Source organism: Bidens hawaiensis, unplaced genomic scaffold, assembly GCF_021521415.1.
Source record: "Bidens hawaiensis isolate Kalapana, Puna unplaced genomic scaffold, B.hawaiensis_p1.1 tig00017857_1, whole genome shotgun sequence".
NCBI classification, from domain to species: domain Eukaryota; kingdom Viridiplantae; phylum Streptophyta; class Magnoliopsida; order Asterales; family Asteraceae; genus Bidens; species Bidens hawaiensis.
Window position 1 is genome coordinate 83565 of NW_027492694.1, and position 22944 is coordinate 106508.

Genomic DNA, 22944 nt, shown 5'->3' on the forward strand with positions numbered 1-22944 from the left:
ACAATTAATCAGGATAATCGAATCAACATATAAATTAGAGGCTGGATAGATGAAATGTAAACCTAATTTTTACCTTAATAATATTATGACTCAGTTACTTAATTACCTAGATGATGATGATGATTGTGTTCATCACATGGCCTGTGGTGGTGTCGGAATATTGGTGGTGATGGCGTTTGTGGTGGTGACGGCCGGTGGTAGTTTAATGGTTTGGGGTTTCGAGAGAAGAAGGTCTGGGTCTTGTTAAGTTTTGAGAGAGAGATCGTGTGTTTTAATAATCAGGTCATATATATCCCATCATATTTTTGGGATGATATTTTTTTTTATTTTGAGAGAAAGATGACTCGCATGTGTGACACGTACTACCTTTTTTTTTTTATTTACGACACCTGTTTAATGACACACAAAAACGAGTGTCATAGATCCTCTAATTTTCAAAAATTATGACTTCATTTTAAATGACTTGCACAATTGCGCGTCATAAATCTATGCGTGTCATTGTGCGCATGTCACGAAAGACATTCTTTCTAGTAGTGTAATGAAATATGGTAGATAGCGGCCTTCATGTCTTTGGATTTCAAACGTCGATCTCCCACACAAGAACTCAAATAAAACCACATCAAATGAATAAATATCAGATTCTATTGTTAGGTATCTTAATTTTCATAAACTGGATCCAGGTATCCCGAGTGCCACATGCATGATCGACGCATAATCTGTTTTCTGAGTTATTGAGCTTATAAAGGAAAGCCCAAAATCAGCGAGTTTTGCTTTCCAATGATGGTTTAATAGAATGTTCGAAGTTTTGATGTTCCTATGTATCACCTTGCTTGTTTTCCAACTCCTCCATGAAGGAAATCCAATGTACTTGCAACATCAATACATATATTAAGTCGTTCCACCCATGTAAGAGAAGCTTCTTTCAAATGCCTATCAAGACTTCCTCTTGATGCATACTCAAAAACTATAACTTTTTCATCTTTTTCATCACAATAGCCTACAAGACCAATGAGATTCTTGTGCTTATACTCCAAAAGAATTTGGAGCTCGGTCAAGAATTGTCGTTCCCCTTGACCATGACGTGTATCCAAACGCTTTGCAACAATGGTTTTATGCTCATTACCGTCTTGAAGTTCTCCTTTAAAAACACTCCAAATCCTCCTCTGCCAATGCAATTGTCACGACTGAAGTTTTTTGTGGCCACTTTTATTTCCTCGAGTGAAATTCTGGGGTTGTCCTTCTTGTTTTCCTATCAAACATGACAACAAATAAAATACTGATATTGATAACAATAAGTTGTTAAAATAAAAATTGTGATGATTAAAATTGTGTTGAAAAACATATCTACAGATTGGTGAATGCTAATAGAAAACTATAAATTGATAAAATACATATTAGTAAATAGTAATGAAAGACTACAAATTGGTGAACAATAAACGGTGATGAAAACTGAAATGGTAATGGTAATGGTAATTGGTGCAGAAACTGTAAGCAGTGAAAAAAACTGAATTGGTAATAAAAAGTTCTAAAATTTTTGAAAACTATAAAACGATGATAAAATTGAACATTTGGTATCATATATAGACTTCAAACAATCAACAACTTGATAAATGTGCTTTATCCGTTAAAGCAATATGCTAAGTTTTCAAAAGTTTTTATTGAACTTTGGCCATATTCTTTCTTCACACTTTCATGTCAGTAGTTCAGCAAAGTCCTAAATTCAGAGTCAAAAGTTTAAATACAAAACAATAAAACAAAGGGATATTGGTTTTTAATACTCCCAACTTTCTTCCGTTGGTGAATAACACTCTCAACTTTCACTTTGTATCCTACCACTCCCAACTTTCACCATATTTGTTTTTCACTCCCCCGTTAACTTAAGGCTAACGCCGTTAGTGTAGACACTGACGTGACTTTCTTTATACTATTTTCTTAGTTAACTCAGCTGATGTGTCTTGCTTACATGGAAATACTTCTTTTTTTTTATCAAACATCAATTAATATACTACATCAAACAATTTGAGCCATCATCTCTCATCTTTAACTGTCGTCGCCGTCATCTTCATCAACACAAACACCCTATAACACGGGAGACCCCTGCTCTGCCACCGATTGATTAAACCCTCACAGTTCCGACGTCGCCATCCAACAGCTACCACATCGACCCTTGTCCGTGTTCATCTTAATCGCCGCCGCCAGCCGCCATGGCCTTCATCACACCTTGTCATCCCAAACACAACTCTCAACCACCGTTCACTTTCCCTCGCCACCGATTCAACCACCGTCGTTGCTTACACTTCCACCGTCGCCAACCACCCACATAATCCCACTGTTCACCACCAATCCTAACTCCTAAACCGAAAACCAAAACACACCCATCAAGTCTATTACAACTGTTTGATGCCATTAGAATATATGCAGTTGTTAATGGTAGGATGTTTTAGACTTTGATACAAGTATATTAATTGATGTTTGATAAAAAAAAAGAAAGAATTTCTATGTAAGGAAGACACATTAGCTGAGTTAACTAAGAAAATATTATAAATAAAGCCACGCCGAGCCCGTCTCCACTAACAGCGTCAGCCTTAAGTTAACAGGAGAGTGATAAAAACAAATATGGTAAAAGTGGGAGTGATCGGAGACAAAGTGAAAGTTGAGAATATTATCTACCAATGAGAGAAAGTTGAGAGTATTAAAACCAATATCCCTAAAAGAAAGTGAACTGAGAAAATGGAAATGATTTTTAGCAATGTAAACCTAACAGCTTTAATCTACCGACTCAACACACTGATTACTTCTTGGGATCAATAATATTTAGTTAGAACAATGACTTACTTGAAAGGTCAATGCTTTCTGAAGTTCATCGACAACGACTTTCATTGTTGGGTGTTGGTCTTGAGTTTCTGCCAAACACATATATGCAATTTCAATAAATGTGTGCAAGGAATCTTTGTTGGGTCCCATGTTCAGAACAAATTTGTTTTCACCAACTTCTTCCTTTATTATAGGATCTATTATATCCTCTAGTCTTCCCATGATATAGCTTTGTCTTGCCATAGGGGCTAGCCCATTGACCACTCTCTTTAACGCAATATGGGTCATTGGCTAGCCTCCCACATAGAATTTCAAACAAAACTACTCCAAAACTATAAACATCTGATTCTCTTTTCAACTTACGAGTCTTCTCATATTCCGGATCTACATAGGAAGATCTGCACATGCCGTCAAGATAGAGAGCTTTGTCGTCCTGATTTGGAGGTAGGAATACAGAGTCACCAAAATAAAGAATCTTTGCCCCCCCCCCCCCCAGCTCTCGTCCAACACAATGTTGTAGCTACATATATCACGGTTTATTATGGTCTTTTGGTTTTCCATCTCAAAGTGTAGGTACTTTAATGCGTGTGCAACATCAATGGAGATTTTTAAACGTTTTTCCAATTAAAAGCACGCATGCCGTTGACCTTTCCAAAACAATCGCCAAGGTTTCCATTAGAAACATTGTCAATGACAAGGATCATCTCGTAACTTCAACACAAAATCCATGCAGAGTGACTATGTTGGGATGCTTAATAGTGCTAAGCATTTCAATTTCTCTAATAAACTCTTTTTCTCCGTAGTGCTCATTTCTTGAAGGGTACTGTTTTATAACCACACACCTTTTAACAGATAAAGGATTACCTTTACCAAAATGGTCAAGCTCTGCTTTGTACAAAGTACAACCATCACAAGATGCAATTTTGTATGTGTCTGAAAAATTATTAGTTGCTAATTTAATATCAGCGAGATGAATCTTCCAATTCTCCAAGTTGTTTACCTGCAAATTAAATATCTGACATGGATAAGCGGGTTAATATTTTCTAGAAAAACTAAAGACAACAATGGAATCCAGCTTATTGGTCACCCATGATTCTTTTTGTATAAAACCCCTTCGTTTTATTATTAATAGGTTAGAGTCTGTGTTTCATACGGGCGAAAAATATAATAAAAATAAAAAATTATTATTTGTAATACGTAAATTCAGTTGTTACATATAATAATTTTTATTTATAACTTTTTCTATTAAGTTTTTGATATATTATGTACTATAATTTTAAGTTGAAAATCAAATCTTGATGTTTGTTTATTTAAAATAAAACATTCATACCGATATTCTTATATTAAATATTGTGTGTATAAAAGGACATTTATAACAAATTTTGTCACATATTTAAAAACTAAATTTATAATGACTAAGGTTTTACTGTAAAAGAAAATAAATAAAAATATATTATATTCTAAAATAAAAAGAAAAACGATGAACAATTTTAAATGGTTGAGTTAAAGATATATGAGAAGACAATGTGATATTGTGAATTATGAAAATGTTAGCAATTAAAAATAATTTTTGTTTTATATTTAAAGAGAAATCACATTTATATATGTTAAATCAAGAAATCAAACACAATTACCAATTTAGTGGAGCTGGTAAGCACAATTGGTTTAAAACATGAGATCTTGGTTCTAAACCTGTATCACACAATAATTTATTTTTTAAAATTTTATAAAGCCTTACGGGTCATGGGCCATAATATAATAGGAAATAGTGAAATGGCATCTACTTGGCATTCTATGTGGAGTAGTAAATGTCATGTGGACAACTTGTGTTACTTTAATGGTATAGTTAGATTAGATTATTATTATTATTATTATTATTATTATTATTATTTTCTTTAATAAAACCTATCATCATAAATATTTTAGGTCTTTGTTTGTTAAAAAGTTATCTAGTTTTTTTATATGTTATAATGGTCCTTTGAATAAATGAAAGGTTATGTTTTTTTATGTGATGGAACGATCTTTTGAATGTGTTAGAACGGTAATTTAAAAAGCTATCTTTTTTTGTTATTTATCAGACCTGAATTGAATCGCGAACCCGAAAACTTTTAGGTTTTTGATCGGACTTGAACTGAATCACTGACCTGAAAATATTTGAGTTCGTGAATTTTGGCCACCCCTATTAGTTAGCCCAAGCTTCGCCGCTAAAAACAATTCCACCCATTGGTAATGGGCTCCAAAACTCCAATCATAACCCGAGTTATGCTTGACTGCTCGTTTGAATTTTGAGCTTTTATGCAATGTTTCCATTTACATAAATGTTTGTTTCATGATTTACATATAAAATGGTAATACCAGAGTGTAACAAAATATGTGCAGGACTTGAGCCGAACAATGCCACGGGGGAAGTTACCGTGGATCAATATCATCGCTACAAGGTGAGTTTGGTTATTACATTACGTAAATATATATAGGGTATGTATATAATGAAAACTCAATTTGAGTTGAGAAAACCCGTGAAAGCCCTATCTAACATTATTTTTGTTTTTTTGTTTACATATGTAATATGTTGTTACATTTAATACAAAATATCAAAAAATAAAAAAATATGTTTCGTGATTTTTTTACATTTTTTTAACTTTTAAAAATTTTTCTGGAGAGAAAAGTTAAATTTACTTTTACATTTTTGTTAACTTTAGTTGTGGGCCACAAGATTCAAAATTTAATTTAAAACATGTGTTTGAAAAGAGTTTCTAGAATTTTCTCAACACAAATGTGTTTTTATTTTATCCTAACCACACACACACACACACACACACACACACACACACATACTATGAGGGTGTCTGCGTGATGCAGCGGGAATCATAGACATTTGTAATCACATAATAGATTTATGGGTGCTCATTATTAAGTTTGAAACCTTGAAACCGTTTATTTGTATATGTGGATAAATAATTCTTATTTTAAACTCAATTTAAATCGAACCACAAACGAAATCTAAACCTAACCATTCGATTTTTAACGGACCGGAATCTGTTTTCGACGACTAAAAACCATTACTAACGGCTTAGCTCACAGTTTAATTTCAAGTCATCAAAACCAGACTGCAAACACCTATACGTAAAATGTTTTTTTATTAACTGAAAAAAAAAATCCATGACAATACTATAGTCAAATTAAAGAGAATAAAATTTTCGTTTCTATGGTACACTTTTTTTTTTAAATTATTAACGTACGAAAAAGTTATGACCGTTTAAAAATCGTTGTAACTACTTTGGAGAAACACGAAACACACGTAAAATTTAATGCAAGAATGATTATTGTGCCCATGTTTAAGGTTGTAATGGGTTTAAATATTTGTAAGGGGAGAGATATTTTGAGAACCATGTTGAGTTTTAAGAACTTAAAGAACTCAATTCTATGTCACACATTTAATTAAATGGATTGGAATATGTGGTTGAGATTAAATCTGACAAAGAAGTTAAAGTAGGAGAGAGAATAAATATGTAAGTGGTTACACTAACTTTTACGTCCGTTACACATGTGTAAAAAGTCGACTCGGTGCGTAAAAAATTATGTAATTTTTTTACGTGTATGTAACTTACATATATTACGCATGTGTAAAAAAATTCGAAAAAAAAAATTGTTACACTGAGTTCTTTCGAGTTCTTAAAACTCAAAGGGGTTCTCATTTGAAATCTCCCCATATTTGTAAAACCCTTAATATATATATATATATATATATGTATGTATATGTTATTTAGATGAAGAAATATTATAATGAAATAATAGTGGAATGAAGCAGTGTCTGAAGAAACACTAATCAACCCCGGGCAGATTACAGGTAATCTGGGGGCCAGGTAATGTTTCCCACGAAGGTTAGGTCCAGCAGAGTAGGTTGTACTTCCCGGGAACCTGCAAAACAGACACCGTAAGCTCGTCACTGAGAAGGGGGGGTTCCTCCTTGTGACCACCCTCCGGCGTGAGAATCAGTCTATATTGCTCTTGAATATAAAAGTATGTGAATACTATTAGAGCAGTTATCAAGTAAGTTATACGAGATAGTAGATGATCTTACCATTCCAAGATATTGGAGTATTTATAGCCGAAGGTAGGTTTTTCTAGAAGGTACAGCCGGCTGAATAGTATTCCTGTTCAACCAACAGTGGATTACGCACAGGCCATACTGGTTGGTGGGTAGGTTACAGCCAACAGTAATAAAGTCGGCTGCACTATTCCACCAACTGTAGACCATGCACGTCCTACTGACTGTGGATTGTACGCAGACCATGCTGGTTGGTGAATAGGTTACGGCCAACAGTAATACTATTCCACCAACTGTAGGCTGCGCCTGCTCCACAGTGAGAGTTGGTGAGTAGGCAGCGCTAATAGTGACAAACAGTACTAGAGGGTGCTCCTCCTCGCACTGTTGTCGGTGAGCTGTCACCCCTGTGATTGGCTCATGGGCTGTTCTGGTCAGATCGTCTGTCCTATCCATACCTTGGTAGGTATGGTACAAAAGATCTTTCAGAATCAGACTGGCTCATTTGGGCGGGATTGTTCCCGCCTTGCTCATGCCTTCACGTGACTGCTGAAGTAGCTAATCTTGTACGTGTAGCCTTGCTGTCTGCGGGTAGCCTTCCCTGATGGCTTGTATCCGCAACTGCGGGAACAGGCGGGGTACTTCACCATTGAGAGGCTTTCCCTGCGTGTACAGCTTGCGTACTGCGCGTAAGATTCTATGAGCATGGTGGGTCCTGCGGGAGCAGATGGCCTTTGCGCAGACAACCCTGTTCAAGGTGAGTCTTGCGGGACCAACTGGTCTCTGCTGGGACCTACCTCTTCAAGTCCCCCCCAGTCCAATGTTCTTCTCATGCGTGTTTAATAAAGTGAGGTGAACTTTTGGACTTAAGCAAAGGGTTTTGAAAAGGGTTTTGTAAGGTTTTCCATGGGAAGTCCTTGTCACTTGCAGAAATGCCCGAGTTTCCTGCTTGGTCTCTGGGTATGATGCGGGTAGGTCTGTAACCTCCTCGCAAGTCAGGAGCGTTGAGTCCCAGTTGTATGTATTTTCCATGAGGTTTTGGTAGTTTTGAACATAGTGATCAATTATGTTAAGACCACCAATTCCATCTTAGAGCTTCAAACAACGTAGTTCTCGACGTTCCCGCTATGCGGGGATGTTACTTCCGTTTCCGCAAGCATTGCCCAGAAGATCCTTCTTGGTTTCAATTCCCAGCGGAGCGCTAGGTATGTGAAGGGTTTTGCCTTAACACTGTACCTGCGCTCGTCTTAACGGTTACTTTACTTCCAAGGTATTCCTGGCGTCAATTCCCTGCGGGTGCTAGGTATGTGAAGGGTTTTGCCTTTACACTGTACCCGCACCCGTCTTATAGTTACTTGGTTGCCGGGTACTTGGCTTCAATTCCCTGCGGGTGCTAGGTATGTGAAGGGTTCTGCCTTAACACTGTACCCGCAGCCGTCTTACGGTTACTTGTTTACCAAGGTTTTCTTGGCTTCAATTCCCTGCGGGTGCTGGGTATGTGAAGGGTTTTGCCTTAACACTGTACCCGCAGCCGTCTTACGGTTACTTGTTTGCCAAGGGGTAAGGGATATTTTCCCGCTTACTTTTTAATATTTTCGAATTTTGAATTTTGAAATTCGAAGAGTTGGTGAAAAGATAAGAACAGTCCAAACCTCTGAAACGTCGTGCGACAGTTTCTTCTGACTGTGTCAGGACGTGCAGGAAGTTATGGTGACGTGACAGAACATGGTCATTCCAGTCGTTTTTTCAGGCGCGTGGGCGTGATTTTTCAGGCGCGTGGCCGCGAAATTACTGGCACACGTCCTTTCAACAGCTGTTGCCAGCCTGCTTTTTGCCACGTGTCATAGTTTCATTGCACCTTTGATTTCTCTCTCCTCCGCATTAAATTCACCGCATTAATTGCGATTACTATATAAAGGGGGAGAGAGTTATCTGTAATTCACACTTTCACCTTTCTTCTTCTTCTTAGTGATTTCCGGCAAATACTCCCCTTTTCAGGCAAGCATTTTCCCGAAATCACTTTCTTCTTTCCACCATGTCTTCTCATGATACTGATGATCAGAAGACTGCTGGCGAGTGCCAGTGTTCTCTTCCTGTCGATCTGTACCAGTATATCGTCAGGAAGTTCATGCTCGAGTCTCTCGAGCCTGAGTTTCCTGAACCCCACCATACTGTGTACGATGCCCCTAGTGGCAAGATCGGGGTTTATGCTGCATTCTTTGTCTACGGAAACCTTAGGTTTCCGTTGACAAAGTTTGTGTACCGTGTCCTGGAGAGGCACGGTGTGCACCTGACAGAGGTGCACCCCATGGCCATTGCCAAGGTCCGGCACTTTGAGTGGGTGTGCCGGATACTGGGCCTTGAGCCCTTTGTTGACCGTCTGATGACCTTCTACACTTGGAGGTGCATCCAGGGGTGGTACACTCTTACAACCCGTATAAAGGGTTTAAAGATTTGTACCACCGAGCGGAGTCTTCGCTCATGGAGAAGAGAGTTCTTCTTCATATCCGCTCGCGCCGTCCCCATCGCCATGAAGTTTAAGAATGGCCAGGCGCTTCCGAACCTTCCCGCCCTTAACTACGAGGAGGCGGAATGGTTTTCGAAGATATCCCGGGTCCAGTCCCCGGTTTTCCGTTTTCCGGAGTCGGCGATGGTGATGCTGGGGATGAGCCGGGTGTGGAAGGCGGCGAATGCGGATAAGGTTCCGATCGTCCTTGAATATGGTTCGAACTCTACCCCTTATGGTATGTCTTGTTTCTTTTTTGCTGACTACGATTTTTTCTAACTTTCTTGTTGATTTCAGAGGGTAACGATCTTCAGTCGCTCCTGAATCCGCGGGAGGAAGATGGTCCTGCGCGGATGGGTACTCGTGCTCTGGACGAGAACGAGTTGCCCATCCTCGAGCAGACTGCGGGTCGGTTCGTGGAGGTTTACCTACCAGCCAAGAGATCCTGAGCCACCGACGGCCAGGTAAGCCTATCTTCTACCCTGAACCTCTCAAAGCTGTGCCTGCTGCTGGAGTTCATGACATTTCTTCTTCTGAGGAATCCGCAGAAGGTCCTCCACTGGTGCGGAAGAGAAAGGCTGCCGTCGCGAAGGGCAAGGAGAAGGTGGCCTCTACGGCCGACCCGGTAGTCCTATCTGACTCGGAGTCAGATAATGCAGAGGTGGCGGGGAAGCCCGGTGGTGAAGAGACCACGCTCCGGAGGCTGCAGGTGTCACCTCCGAGGAGGCAGCGGCAACGACGGTTAACCGGTGTCAAGAGGCGGCTCCATCGGGTTCGCCCCCGCTCGTCCGTGCGTTCAAGCTCAAGAAACCCCGTAAGTGCCCCCATAATTCTTGTCTAGATTTGTTGTTTAAAATAAATTTTTCTAACACTTTTGCTTATGTAGGTGTGGATGTTGACGCATTCCAGGGTGGAGTTGGAGCAAGTATTCCCCCGCCAATGACGGTAGGCTCGGTCAGCCTTCCCGAGGCATCGACCCAGGCGTCTACGCCTGCTTCCGCTGGTTCCAGCCTTCCTGAGGCTGTTCCAGCTGAGAAGGTGTCTCCGCCGGCCGTGAGTGCAATTTTTACAGCATCTTTCACGGAGCCGGCGGTTACTGTTGCTGAGGAGGTGGCGCCAACCATGGCTACCACAGCGGCTGCCACTATACCTGCGCCACCGGCACCGACGGCCGGACCTTCAGGTATGCGCCAGGCTTCCCGCCGATCTATGCCACCTTCCCGTCTGCCTGACCTGTTGGATGGATTTCCTTTAGGTTCAGGTGATGGGTTTGGCGGCTATCGGCCTGTTATTGACCCTACAGGTACGTAGGGTTCTTTTTCCTTTACATATTTTTATCATCTTTTCCTAACTGCCTTTGTTTCTTTTGCAGTGTCGGATTCCAATGAAGTGTATGTTCCAAGATGGAACATACGCCGAGGAACAACCCTTCGCACCCCTGTGGAGTGCGTGGACTGGGCTCGCCACGCTGCTCCTCATGGTGCGTTGGGGGAAGCCATGGCTAGCTACCAAGAGGGTAGGCTAACCAATGAGCTTCGGGTTCTCCAGGCCCGAACGCAGCCCCCGCGTCGAGCTGCTTTGTCGTGAAAACGACAAGTTAAAAGCAGCTCGCGCCAAAGATATATCTGAAGCGCGGGCTCTTCGGGAGGAGAACCGGCAGTTGGCCGCTGCCGCAGCCGAGAAGGAGAAGGCATTCAAGGCCCTTGAGGTTGAAGTCCAGGCGCGACTCGAGGCCCGCTCCAAGGCTGCCCAAGCTGTGAATGAACAGCTTCGGCTGGCCAAGGAGACTGCGCGAAACTCAACTGAGAGGGCTGCCAAGGCTGAAGCTGTTGCTGAGCCACTTCGCGAAGAGAATGAGCAGCTTAAATGCAAATTAAAGGCTCTTCAGCATGCTCATGACGCCTTGGCAATGGAAGATGCCAAGAAGCTGCAGGAGATCCTTGACCAGAGGGGGGTGCTTGACCGTACTGAAAGGAAACTCAAAAGCGTCGAAGAAGCTGCCGCCAAGGAAGTTCAACTTGCCAACCTTGATAAAAGCGGAGCCGAACGTGCTTGTAAAGAAAGTCAAGCTACCCTCCAATGGTTGCTTCGAGAAGCGTTGCCTCAGGTATCCTCTTTTTCTTTACGCTTTCTGCTCGTAATTAGAAAATGTTCTAACTTTATTCTTTTGTAGGTTGTGCGTCAGGTCCTTTCAGAGACCTCTTATGACGATGCGATGAGCGCAGCCCTCAACGCTTCTCATGAGGATGGGCAGAAGACTGGCTTCCTGCTTGGTCTAGGGTTTGCTGAGAGAGGCTTTCCGCCCTCCAACTTCCCTTTATTCAATGTTAACACTGAAGCTGCTTATGACCAAGCTGTGAACCAGTACGCTGCCTTCCCGCATCCAGTGGTGGAGAAGGTGAATGAAGCTGCTGCTGCTGATGATGGGCTAAACATCCTTAAGGCTTTCCTTGGGCAGCCGCGCTCTGATGGTGCTGGCCCAAGCGGGAGGTGGCCCTGAAGCCTGATCCTGAAGATCCCTTCCCGCTGGTAGGATAGACTTAGCTTTGTATAGATTTCTTTTAGGCGGGTAGTTACCCAGCCATTCTTGTAAATGATTGTGAAATATTAATCTCTTTGCGTATAAGATTGTTATTTCCTTCCTTGGGTTCTTTGCTTTATAAACTTATGACTTGCATACTTAGTTTAAATTAGCAATTTCCCAAGTGTTTAGAATAAGAACCTTTGAACGTGGTTGATGATGGGCTAAAGTTTCGCCTCCTCCTTCGTGATTGTGCGGGTAAAACCGTCACTTGCACTTGGTAGGATGGCTAACCTTTACCCTCTATCTAACCTGCGTGTAGGTTTTTCAAAATTTCTAAGGCATTAAGTTAAACCTTTGAACGTGGTTGATAATGGACTAAAGTTTTTGCTCCCTCTTTCGTGATTGTGCGGGTGTAACCGTCACTTGCACTTAGAAGGATGGCTTTAACTTTAGACCTATATCTGACCTGCGTGTAGGTTTTTTCTTATCCTTTTTTAAGTGTTCATAAGTTAACCTTTTAACGTGGTAGATGGTAAGTTAAGTTTGGCTTCCTTGAATGTGATTGTGCGGGTAAGACCGTCACTTGCACTTACAAGGATGGCTAAACTTTACCTACATCTGACCTGCGTGTAGGTTTTCCTTAGAACTTTTTTAACATTTTGGCGTTGTGTTTATGCGGGTATTGCCGCCTTCCACACGCAACTACTTCTTCCTGTAAGGGAAGTTCATAGGTTACAAGCTATCAATACATCATGAAAGGAGAATCATTTCCATTAGAAGTGGCTCTAGGCCTTTTCTTTACAAGTTGGAATTGATCTACATATAACATTTGCGTAATTGAGCTCCATTCCATGTTCTAGGGATGGGAGTGCCATCGAGCCTTTCGAGCCGGTACGCGCCCTTTCCCAGAACCTCTTTGATAATGTATGGCCCCTCCCAAATCGGGGCCAACTTTCCTGGGCGTTGTTGGTTCGAAGCCTCGTTGTTACGCAGTATGTAGTCTCCTTCCTTGAAGTTGCAGAGTTTTACCCGCGTGTTGTAGTATTTTTGCATTTGTCGTTTGTAGTTTTCTTCACGCACGGCGGCTAAGTCTCTGCGCTCTTCGGCTAGCATAAGGTCTAACCGTCTTTCCGCATCATTGTCTTCTGGTTGGATTAAGACCCTTGGTGAGGGTAAACCGATTTCGACTGGGATCATGGCTTCAGTGCCATAAGTGAGACTGAACGGGGTTTCTCCCGTACTGGTCTTCTTCAGCGTTCTGTTTGCCCAAAGGACGTGTGGAAGTTCGTCCACCCAACCGGATCTATGTTCCAAGAGTCTTTTCTTTATGCCTTCGACGATGCTCTTATTTGCTCTTTCCACCTCACCGTTACCTTGCGGGTGTGCCACTGAGGTAAAGGTGTGGGTGATTTGAAGTTCTTTCAGCCACTGCTGCAGCTTCTTGTCAGCAAAGTTGGTGCCATTGTCGCTTACCAAATTCTGTGGAAGTCCAAAACGACAAATAATAAATTCCCAAATAAATTTTTTGATATGCTTTGCGGTTGTTTGGGCTAAAGGTTTCGCTTCTATCCATTTGGTGAAGTAGTCAATGGCTACCACTAGGAACTGAACATTCCCAGCTGCTGTTGGAAATGGGCCTGTCACGTCGATGGCCCACTTCTGAGATGGCCACGAGGAAGTGACAGGAACAAGATCATTTTTCGGGCGATGCGTGTTGGGTGCGTAAAGCTGGCAAGATCTGCATTTTCTGATGTATGCCAACGCGTCCATATGCATCCCCGGCCAGAAGTATCCCGCGTTGTTTAGCTTGGCTACCACAGCGCGGGGGCCTGCGTGTACTCCACAGATGCCTTCGTGAACCTCCCTCAGGAGGTAGTCAGCATCTTGGTTGTCCACGCATCTTAACAACGGGCCAAGAAAGTTACGTCTGTAAAGGGTGTCATTGACCAGCTGATAATTTAGTGCTTTACAGCGTAGTTTTCTTGCCTGTGACTTCGATTCTGGTAACGTTCCTGCTTCAAGGTATTTTATTATTGGGGTCATCCATGTTTCTGTACCGGTTTGGATGACACAAATTTCCTTGTGCGGGACTGATGGTGTTTCGAGGAGTTCCACGCGGATGTCCTTTCCCAAGTGGGTGAAGGCCAGTGATGCAAGCTTGCTTAACGCATCCGCAGATTTGTTTTCGCTGCGCTTGACGTGTATCACTTTACAATCATTAAAATCGCGCATGATGGCTTTGGCTTGGGCAAGGTACAGGGCCATTGTGTGGTTCACAGCCGTGTACGTCCCGTTTATTTGGTTTGCCACTAGCATGGAATCAACGTGGGCTTCCAAATTTTTGACACCCATCTTTCGCGCAATCCTCAATCCGGCCAGGAATGCTTCATATTCAGCTTCGTTATTCGTACTTGGGAAATCCAGCCGAATAGCATAAGTATATTCCTGGCCTGCTGGGTTTGTTAATTTTAACCCTGCGCCTGAACCCTCGTTACTAGCTGCTCCATCAGTATAGAGTCGCCAGACCTCATCGATTTCGTGTGCTGGGGAGGGTTGAACCTCCTCCTGGCACTCTTTCTCCCGCGCAGCGGGGACTTCGGCAATAAAATCAGCCAGGACCTGGCCTTTAATGGCTGGTCTCGGCTTGTATTGAATCGCATATTCTCCCAATTCAATTGCCCATTTGGCTAGGCGTCCCGATAACTCGGGTTTGCCTAGAACATTTGAGAGTTTGAAGTTGGTGAGAATAGTGATTGGGTGACCCTGGAAATATCGTCTCAACCTGCGTGAAGCGTGTATAAGTGCCAAGACCAGTTTTTCCAGGGTAGAGTACCGGGTTTCCGCGTCTGCCAGCACGCGGCTAACATAATAGATTGGCATCTGGATGCCTTTTCGTTCTACAAGCAGGACTGCCCCGGTTGCTCTATCTGTTGCGGAGAGGTATAGGATTAACTCCTCTCCCGCTTGTGGTGCTGTGAGTGTTGGGAGTTCGATCAGGCGTGATCGAATCTCCTGGAAAGCTGCTTCCGCTTCTGGTGTCCAGCGGAAGTGCGTTTTCTTTAAACAATTTCTTAGTGTTGACACAAAAGGGAACGACCTATCCGCATGGTTTGCCAAAAAGCGGTTAAGCGCGACTAGTCGTCCATTAAGTGTTTGAGCCTGTTTTATGGTGGTAGGTGATTCCATTTTGACAATGGCTTCGACCTTTTCAGGGTTCGCTCTGAAGCCATCTTTAGTAATAATGACCCCTAAGAACTTCCCTTCTTCCACCCCAAATGAACACTTGCTCGGGTTGAGCTTCATGTTTATCTTTCTGAGCGTGTTGAAAGTTTCCTCAATGTCTTTCAACATCGTCTCTGGCTCGGGGCTTTTGATGACCAAATCATCCATATAGACTTCCAAGTTTCTCCCAATTTGGGCGTGAAACTCTTTGTCCATTAGTCGTTGGTACGTGGACCCCGCGTTCTTAAGTCCGAACGGCATCATTTTATAACAAAATGTGCCATCGGGCGTCCGAAAGGCGGTTTTGTCCTGGTCATCCACAGCCATGTGGATTTGATGGTACCCCTTATACGCATCCAAGAAGCATTTAAGGCGAAATGGTGCCACCGAATCCACCTTGAGATCAATTTCTGGCAACGGATAACAATCTTTGGGGCATGCTTTATTCAAATCTTTGAAATCTATGCACATGCGCCATTGTTTATTATTCTTCGGTACCATTACGGGATTTGCAACCCATGTTTGATATTTGCTAACGCGCACGATGCCCGCATCAAGGAGTTCCTTGACTTGGGTTCTGCACGCGTTGGTTTGCTCGGGCCCCATTACTCTGCGCTTTTGTACGATCGGCGTTACGGCCGGATCGCATTTGAGCTTATGCTCTGCCTTTCCCCGGGGTACACCAGTCATGTCGGCTGGTGTCCACGCGAAGATGTCTGCGTTTCGCTGCAGTAAGCGCTTGAGTAAGGTGCGTGTTGGATCAACAATCAACCCCGGATGGCGCCAATGAAGAAACACTAATCAACCCCGGGCAGATTACAGGTAATCTGGGGGCCAGGTAATGTTTCCCACGAAGGTTAGGTCCAGCAGAGTAGGTTGTACTTCCGGGAACCTGCAAAACAGACACCGTAAGCTCGTCACTGAGAAGGGGGGGTTCCTCCTTGTGACCACCCTCCGGCGTGAGAATCAGTCTATATTGCTCTTTGAATATAAAAGTATGTGAATACTATTAGAGCAGTTATCAAGTAAGTTATACGAGATAGTAGATGATCTTACCATTCCAAGATATTGGAGTATTTATAGCCGAAGGTAGGTTTTCTAGAAGGTACAGCCGGCTGAATAGTATTCCTGTTCAACCAACAGTGGATTACGCACAGGCCATACTGGTTGGTGGGTAGGTTACAGCCAACAGTAATAAAGTCGGCTGCACTATTCCACCAACTGTAGACCATGCACGTCCTACTGACTGTGGATTGTACGCAGACCATGCTGGTTGGTGAATAGGTTACGGCCAACAGTAATACTATTCCACCAACTGTAGGCTGCGCCTGCTCCACAGTGAGAGTTGGTGAGTAGGCAGCGGCTAATAGTGACAAACAGTACTAGAGGGTGCTCCTCCTCGCACTGTTGTCGGTGAGCTGTCACCCTGTGATTGGCTCATGGGCTGTTCTGGTCAGATCGTCTGTCCTATCCATACCTTGGTAGGTATGGTACAAAAGATCTTTCAGAATCAGACTGGCTCATTTGGGCGGGATTGTTCCCGCCTTGCTCATGCCTTCACGTGACTGCTGAAGTAGCTAATCTTGTACGTGTAGCCTTGCTGTCTGCGGGTAGCCTTCCCTGATGGCTTGTATCCGCAACTGCGGGAACAGGCGGGGTACTTCACCATTGAGAGGCTTTCCCTGCGTGTACAGCTTGCGTACTGCGCGTAAGATTCTATGAGCATGGTGGGTCCTGCGGGAGCAGATGGCCTTTGCGCAGACAACCCTGTTCAAGGTGAGTCTTGCGGGACCAACTGGTCTCTGCTGGGACCTACCTCTTCACCAACCAGCATTAAAAAAAATTGTTACACTGAGTTCTTTCGAGTTCTTAAAACTCAAAGGGGTTCTCATTTGAAATCTCCCCATATTTGTAAAACCCTTAATATATATATATATATATATATGTATGTATATGTTATTTAGATGAAGAAAATATTATAATGAAATAATAGTGGAATGAAGCAGTGGTCCAACGTTGAACTGAAATTGAAAGGCCCCGTGAACATGTGACGACAATCGTCTTGGGCAGTGGTGACTGGACCCAGATGCCTCTCTTGCAATTTTGTTTTCTTCTTATTGCTTTCATCCCAATTTTTCTTTAAAAGATTCGCTCACAAAAACATAAGGTTTGAATAAATTGTTGAAAACACACACCTATTAAATAGGGCTTTAAAAATATGTAAAGTATAAAAATCTAATTCTTAGTTGCGTACTACAAACGTGTATAGCTAAAGTGTTTGTACGGGGTACAGGAAGATATCGATTTGATGGCAAACCTCAATTTTGATGCTTATCGCTTCTCGATCTCATGGACTCGGATATTTCCAAGTAACCATCAAACCCTCGTATCAATAGCTGACCTAAGAAAGCCGCACTTGTGATTATTGTTTGTTTGAATTTTATTCAATTATTATGTGTAGAGGGGACCGGGAAGGTGAATAAAAAAGGAGTTGCTTACTATAACCGTTTAATTGACTACATGCTGAAGAAAGGTTTTTTTTTTTTTTAAATGGAATAAAATCAGAAAACCAATGTTCTTTTTAATGAAATTATTTGATTTTTTGTTACAGGCATTACCCCGTACGCCAATCTTAATCATTATGATTTTCCACTAGCCCTTGAACAAAAGTATCTTGGATGGCTGAACCATCAAGTTGTGTAAGTACTCTACATACTAAAAAAATATAAATGCTTTAAGCTTTATTATAAGCTGGAAAGTTTACTACTTTTTTATGGTATTAACTATTAACCCAAATATACATTACATACATTCTTCAAATTAATATTACTAATTATTCGGTTCACCATGAATGTATTGTTCATTTGTGCAAAACACAGGGAAGATTATGCTAATTATGCCGGCTTTTGCTTCAACGCATTTGGAGATAGAGTTAAGAACTGGATGACATTTAATGAGCCTAGAGTTGTGGCCGCCCTCGGTTATGACACTGGGTTTTTCGCCCCAGGAAGGTGTTCCAAGGCATACGGGAATTGCACGGCTGGAAATTCCGCAACCGAACCGTACATTGCCGCCCACAATCTCATCTTAAGTCATGCGGCGGCAGTTGAAAGATACCGCCAAAAATATCAAGTAATTAAGATGATGCATTCAACAAACTTAACTGAACATTTTAAATTATTTCAACTTATAATTTCCCATTAAATAATTATATTTTGTGGTAGCTAGCCTAGTATGAACGCATTAAGTTATACAGGAAAAACAGAAGGGACGTATCGGGATTTTGTTGGATTTTGTTTGGTATGAACCGCTCACAAGATCGAAAGCCGACAATTTGGCTGCTCAAAGAGCACGTGACTTTCATGTTGGATGGTAAATGAAACATTGATTGGCGTTTGGAACTCATGCATAGGATATGATATGATATGACTAAGTTTTTCTATGTAGGTTTTTGCATCCTATTGTTTACGGTGAATACCCAAAAACCATGCAAAACATTGTCAAGGATCGTCTACCCAAATTCACAAAAGAAGAGGTGAAAATGGTGAAGGGGTCTTTTGATTTAATTGGGATTAATCAGTATACAACTTATTACATGTATGATCCACATCAAAAACCACCAAAGGAACTTGGCTATCAAATGGACTGGAATGCGGGATTTGCTTGTAAGAACTCTTTTTCTTTCTTTAGGGACATCTAAACAAACCTCACTACTGACACAATATCCAAACAACTGAGTTTCATACGAGCCAATGATTATACTTGCCGTATGAGTGACAAATCATGCGTCTTGTATGATTTTTTAGTGACAAAGAATTAACTGATGCTACCATTTTCCCTCTATCATATGGCATGTATGATGTGATAGCACACTGGTGTACATTATTGAAGCTAATATTTCTGTAGCAGCCTGTTTTAATATGCGACAAGTACTCTCAAATTAGTATATGTACTTAAATGTTCTTTACCTTTTATGTAGATGAGCGCAAAGGGGTTCCAATCGGTCCAAGGGTAATCACAGCATTTTTCAAAGAAAAAGACGTCTATGAATTTTATTAAGAGAACTTTCATGACTAACATGGTTGAAAATGCAGGCATATTCATACTGGTTGTACAACGTACCATGGGGTCTATACAAAGCAATTATGTATATTAAAGAACGTTACGGGAACCCAACTGTTATTCTGGCTGAAAATGGTATGAACAAAATTATCACATTGTTGGTAAATCAAGATGCAATCATATATCAAACTGACATGAAGAATTGAAGAACAAAGACGAATTAAACATTCTGATTACTAAATCGATCGTTTGTTACAACAGGTGTTGATGGGTTTATATTCCCAACCAACAGACACAACGTTTCAATGAAACGTCGTGACTTCTAACCCAAATAACTGTAAATCAATTTCTAACTTTACATGTATACATACTAGACCCTTTTATTTTAACAAATACATAAAACATACTTTCTACTAATGACACATTGACCCCTATATTTAGTTTAACTATCAATACACATAACATTTATCAAATAAACATCATCCAATTAATTTTGGTTTTCATTGTGTATGTTATAGGCATGGATGATCCAGGTAATATAACCCTTGCTAAGGGTTTACATGACACAACAAGGATCAATTACTACAAGGGTTATCTGGCTGCACTCAAGCAATCGGTTGATGATGGTGCAAATATTATCGGCTACTTTGCTTGGTCACTGCTAGACAACTTTGAATGGCGATTAGGGTACACTTCAAGGTTTGGCATTGTTTACGTTGACTTTAAAACGCTAAAGCGGTACCCAAAGATGTCTGCTTACTGGTTCAAGAAAATACTAAGCAGAAATAAGCACTGAGAACATGAGAAGTAGAACAAGTTCTAAATAAACATGCATCAATAAGTTGTAATAAATGGTTAAATGCAAATGTTTGAGTTAATATATAAATCATATTCACATGCTTTGCTTTGTAACTGACAAAATGCCATGAATGTGACAATTTCAACCAACGTTTTTACATGCAAATGAATTAGTTTGAGTTGTGTTTAATATATATATATATATATTAATTTGCAACTTTCTTAAGCTTTAGAGATTGTTCATTATGCTGTAGTATTTGTACTAATGCTTTATAAAGTCATGTTCTCTGCTTCTCTATTGGTACCAAGTGTTTGGTGTCCTTTGTTTCTAAGAATTTTACACGTATCATACACGTGTTTGTGTCTTCCTCCATGGCTCCACCCATAATTCACACTCCAACACCAACTTTGACGACTTCTCAAACACAATTCTCTCCCGATCTCACTCAACCTTCGGTACCACTGTCACTTCGTCTTCGAGCTCTGGTACCACCATCTTCAAACCGACCGTCGTCTTCAACTGTACGGACGCCTACCGTTGCCGGTTCCATTTGGAAACCCTAGGTGGCGATAGCATGACGGCGGCGGTGTTTTATGACGCAGGGGTCCGTTAGTGAGGTTGTGGCATGTGTTGTTCCATCTAAATCTAAGTGGCGGCGGTGGTTCGGTGGCCGTCAAAACCTAGAACTGATGTGGTTAGCCCTAAATATGGAATGTTTAATGAATTATGCCTTATAAAGTTATAAGTTACCGTTTGTGATGTTTTATTTGGTATTGTATGAGGCTGATTGTTGTGTTTTGTGTTTTGTTGTATTGTTTTTTCCCGTTATATCTGTTCATTTGTGGCCTTTATGTGGCCACTGCTGAAGCAATGATGGTTTCCTGAGATTCGGCATGCGTGTAGCTATTTTTGACCTTTTTATTTGTGTTTGTAATAGCACATGAAACGTCTTGCTAAAAACATGAGGTGTGTAGCGTCTATTGTTACGTTACACGCGGTGCACATGAGGTGTTCAATGAAGTGCACGTCTGTCTGTTTGGGTTTTAGAAAGGCTGTGATGGTTTTTCTGAGCCTAGGTATGGTGCACATAAGGTGTTTGACGGAATGCTTTGATGATTGTGCTACACCTTTTGGGTTGTTTTTTTGGCGATGATGATGACGGACTCTTGGCGTGGTGACTGTGGTGCTTGGAAACAAGCAACCACAATTGCAGCCATGACTATGATCTGAGCCTTAAGTTATGATTTCAGCCTTATGTAAACATGGGCTCATAATCCATCTAAGCATACCAATTTGAATCTAAGGATTGGTGAAACCATGGAAGTAGTTTGTGGAAAAACTTGAGATGTAATTTTAGGATTATTCTTTACTAATATGTCTTCTGCATATTCTACAAATATAATTGGATTTGCAACTTAAAAATGTAAGTTTGAGATGTTATTATTTGCATCTGCTTAGTAAACCATTTTCATTTCTTAGTATGTAACGCATGTTTTAAAATTTCTAAAGTTACTTGGTGCGAGAGGAATGTCAGGGCTGCTATGGGAAACATCCTAACTTTATCCATATGAGGTATATATTCTTTCCACCTGCCATTGTAATCTTTACATATTTTATGCATATTGATTGGTTAGATTCATATTCATATTTTATTCAAGAAAACATGTTGGTGAGTTTGTGTTGAAAGTTACCCTTTTGTTTTAATTATTCAGGGTATTCACTTTCGGGGTCTCTTAATTCCTGAATGCCATAAGGTACTGCCAGTTGTTCAGCCTAAGGGAGATTTGTTAGCAGATGATGATCTTTGGCTTCTTTTGAGTGGAAATGTAAAGTGATTATGTTTTACTTAAATGGTGTCATAGTGATGTCTTTAAGAAAGCGATCTTTTGGAGAAAACATTAGTCTTCTGCCGAGTCAGAATACCGTCCAATGTGTGCTGCAACATCTGAGATTATGTGGTTAATAAATTTGCTATTTGAACTCAAAGTCAAGGTTAGTCTTCCTGTAAACTTATATTGTGATAATATGGCTGCAATTTCTATTGCAGCCAATCCTGTCTTTCATGAGAGAACTAAACATTTCAAGTTAGACTTGTTTTTTTTAAGGGATAAAATTTCAAAAGGAACAATTAAAACTGTTACCATTAAATCTGAAAATCAAGTTGCCGATGTTTTTACGAAAGGACTTCTAATAAATCAACATGTAGAACTTTGTAACAAGTTGAATATTTTTGATATGTTTGGACATTGAATTGAGAAGGGGTGTTGAAAGATATAACACATTTAAAATGTTACTAATACAATTCAATGTTTGTTGTTGTGAGGAATTGATGATCTGGAGTACAAGTTGAGTAGATGGGCTTGGACTTAAGTGGATGCATGCTATTTGGGCTTCTAGATGGGCTTGTAGATAAGAGACATGTTGCTATGGGCTTGTAGCTGGTTGAGTTTGTTATTTCCATCAGATCGTATTAGATTTTAGAAGAGATTATAATAACAGACTGGTACTCTTCTCTTTCATACTGTTAGGCGATTAGTTGATCTAGGGTTTAAATTCTTGTTCATCTTGTTCTAAGAATTGATAAGTCTGTTAGATCTCAAGTGATTGAAGAAACAAATCATCATGGTACTGGTTTGTTAATTGTAATCAAGCTGTTACAGTTGTATTGCTGAGTTTTTGGTGTTCGATTACATATAATAAAAATCAAAATTAGTCTCTTCTCTGATTATCACTTTGACAGTAACTAAAAAGAAAGAATGAAACCTTAATAAAAAACCGAACATGCAAGACATACCCTTACAGCTGCACTGCCACCTTGAATGACAATTAAGTTATATCATTCATAGTTATGTAGTATCATGAACCAAGAAAATGACAAAACCTTGCTTCATTTTAAAAGTAGGCCCAGCAAAACAAGCCTCAGGTCCGGGTCAAAACAGGTTCAATTCAAAGTTAGAATAGCCAAAAGTGCA

At 41.0% G+C, this 22944-nt stretch overlaps 2 protein-coding genes across 2 annotated transcripts; one reads left to right on the forward strand and one right to left on the reverse strand.

Annotated features, from left to right (window-relative positions):
* Nucleotides 1–821: 821 nt before the first annotated feature.
* Nucleotides 822–3102, reverse strand: LOC143554843 (putative receptor-like protein kinase At5g59700). The gene is made up of 2 exons (XM_077044520.1): nucleotides 2836–3102; nucleotides 822–1163 (listed from the first exon to the last, which is right to left on the reverse strand). The coding sequence occupies exons 1-2, from the start codon at nucleotides 3100–3102 to the stop codon at nucleotides 822–824; spliced, it is 609 nt and encodes a 202-aa protein (XP_076900635.1).
* A 2096-nt stretch (nucleotides 3103–5198) lies between these two features.
* LOC143554845 (beta-glucosidase 44-like) lies at nucleotides 5199–20156 on the forward strand. Its single transcript, XM_077044522.1, has 10 exons — nucleotides 5199–5252; nucleotides 17405–17480; nucleotides 17573–17644; nucleotides 17723–17810; nucleotides 17991–18243; nucleotides 18368–18483; nucleotides 18559–18776; nucleotides 19091–19122; nucleotides 19206–19308; nucleotides 19692–20156. Exons 2-10 carry the CDS (start codon nucleotides 17420–17422, stop codon nucleotides 19967–19969), a joined length of 1221 nt encoding a protein of 406 aa, XP_076900637.1. The 5' UTR covers nucleotides 5199–5252; nucleotides 17405–17419; the 3' UTR covers nucleotides 19970–20156.
* Nucleotides 20157–22944: the final 2788 nt, after the last annotated feature.

Bases quoted from the DNA above. Each gene is read 5' to 3' on its own strand.
- LOC143554845 (XM_077044522.1), top strand. From the start codon at position 17,420: ATGGCAAACCTCAATTTTGATGCTTATCGCTTCTCGATCTCATGGACT. The intron at 17,481-17,572 runs GTAACCATCAAA...TATTATGTGTAG, and splicing joins ATGGACTCGGATATTTCCAA to AGGGGACCGGGAAGGTGAAT. The intron at 17,645-17,722 runs GTTTTTTTTTTT...TTTTTGTTACAG, and splicing joins TGACTACATGCTGAAGAAAG to GCATTACCCCGTACGCCAAT.
- LOC143554843 (XM_077044520.1), bottom strand. From the start codon at position 3,102: ATGACCCATATTGCGTTAAAGAGAGTGGTCAATGGGCTAGCCCCTATG. The intron at 1,164-2,835 runs GTAAGTCATTGT...TTGCATTGGCAG, and splicing joins AGAAAGCATTGACCTTTCAA to AGGAGGATTTGGAGTGTTTT.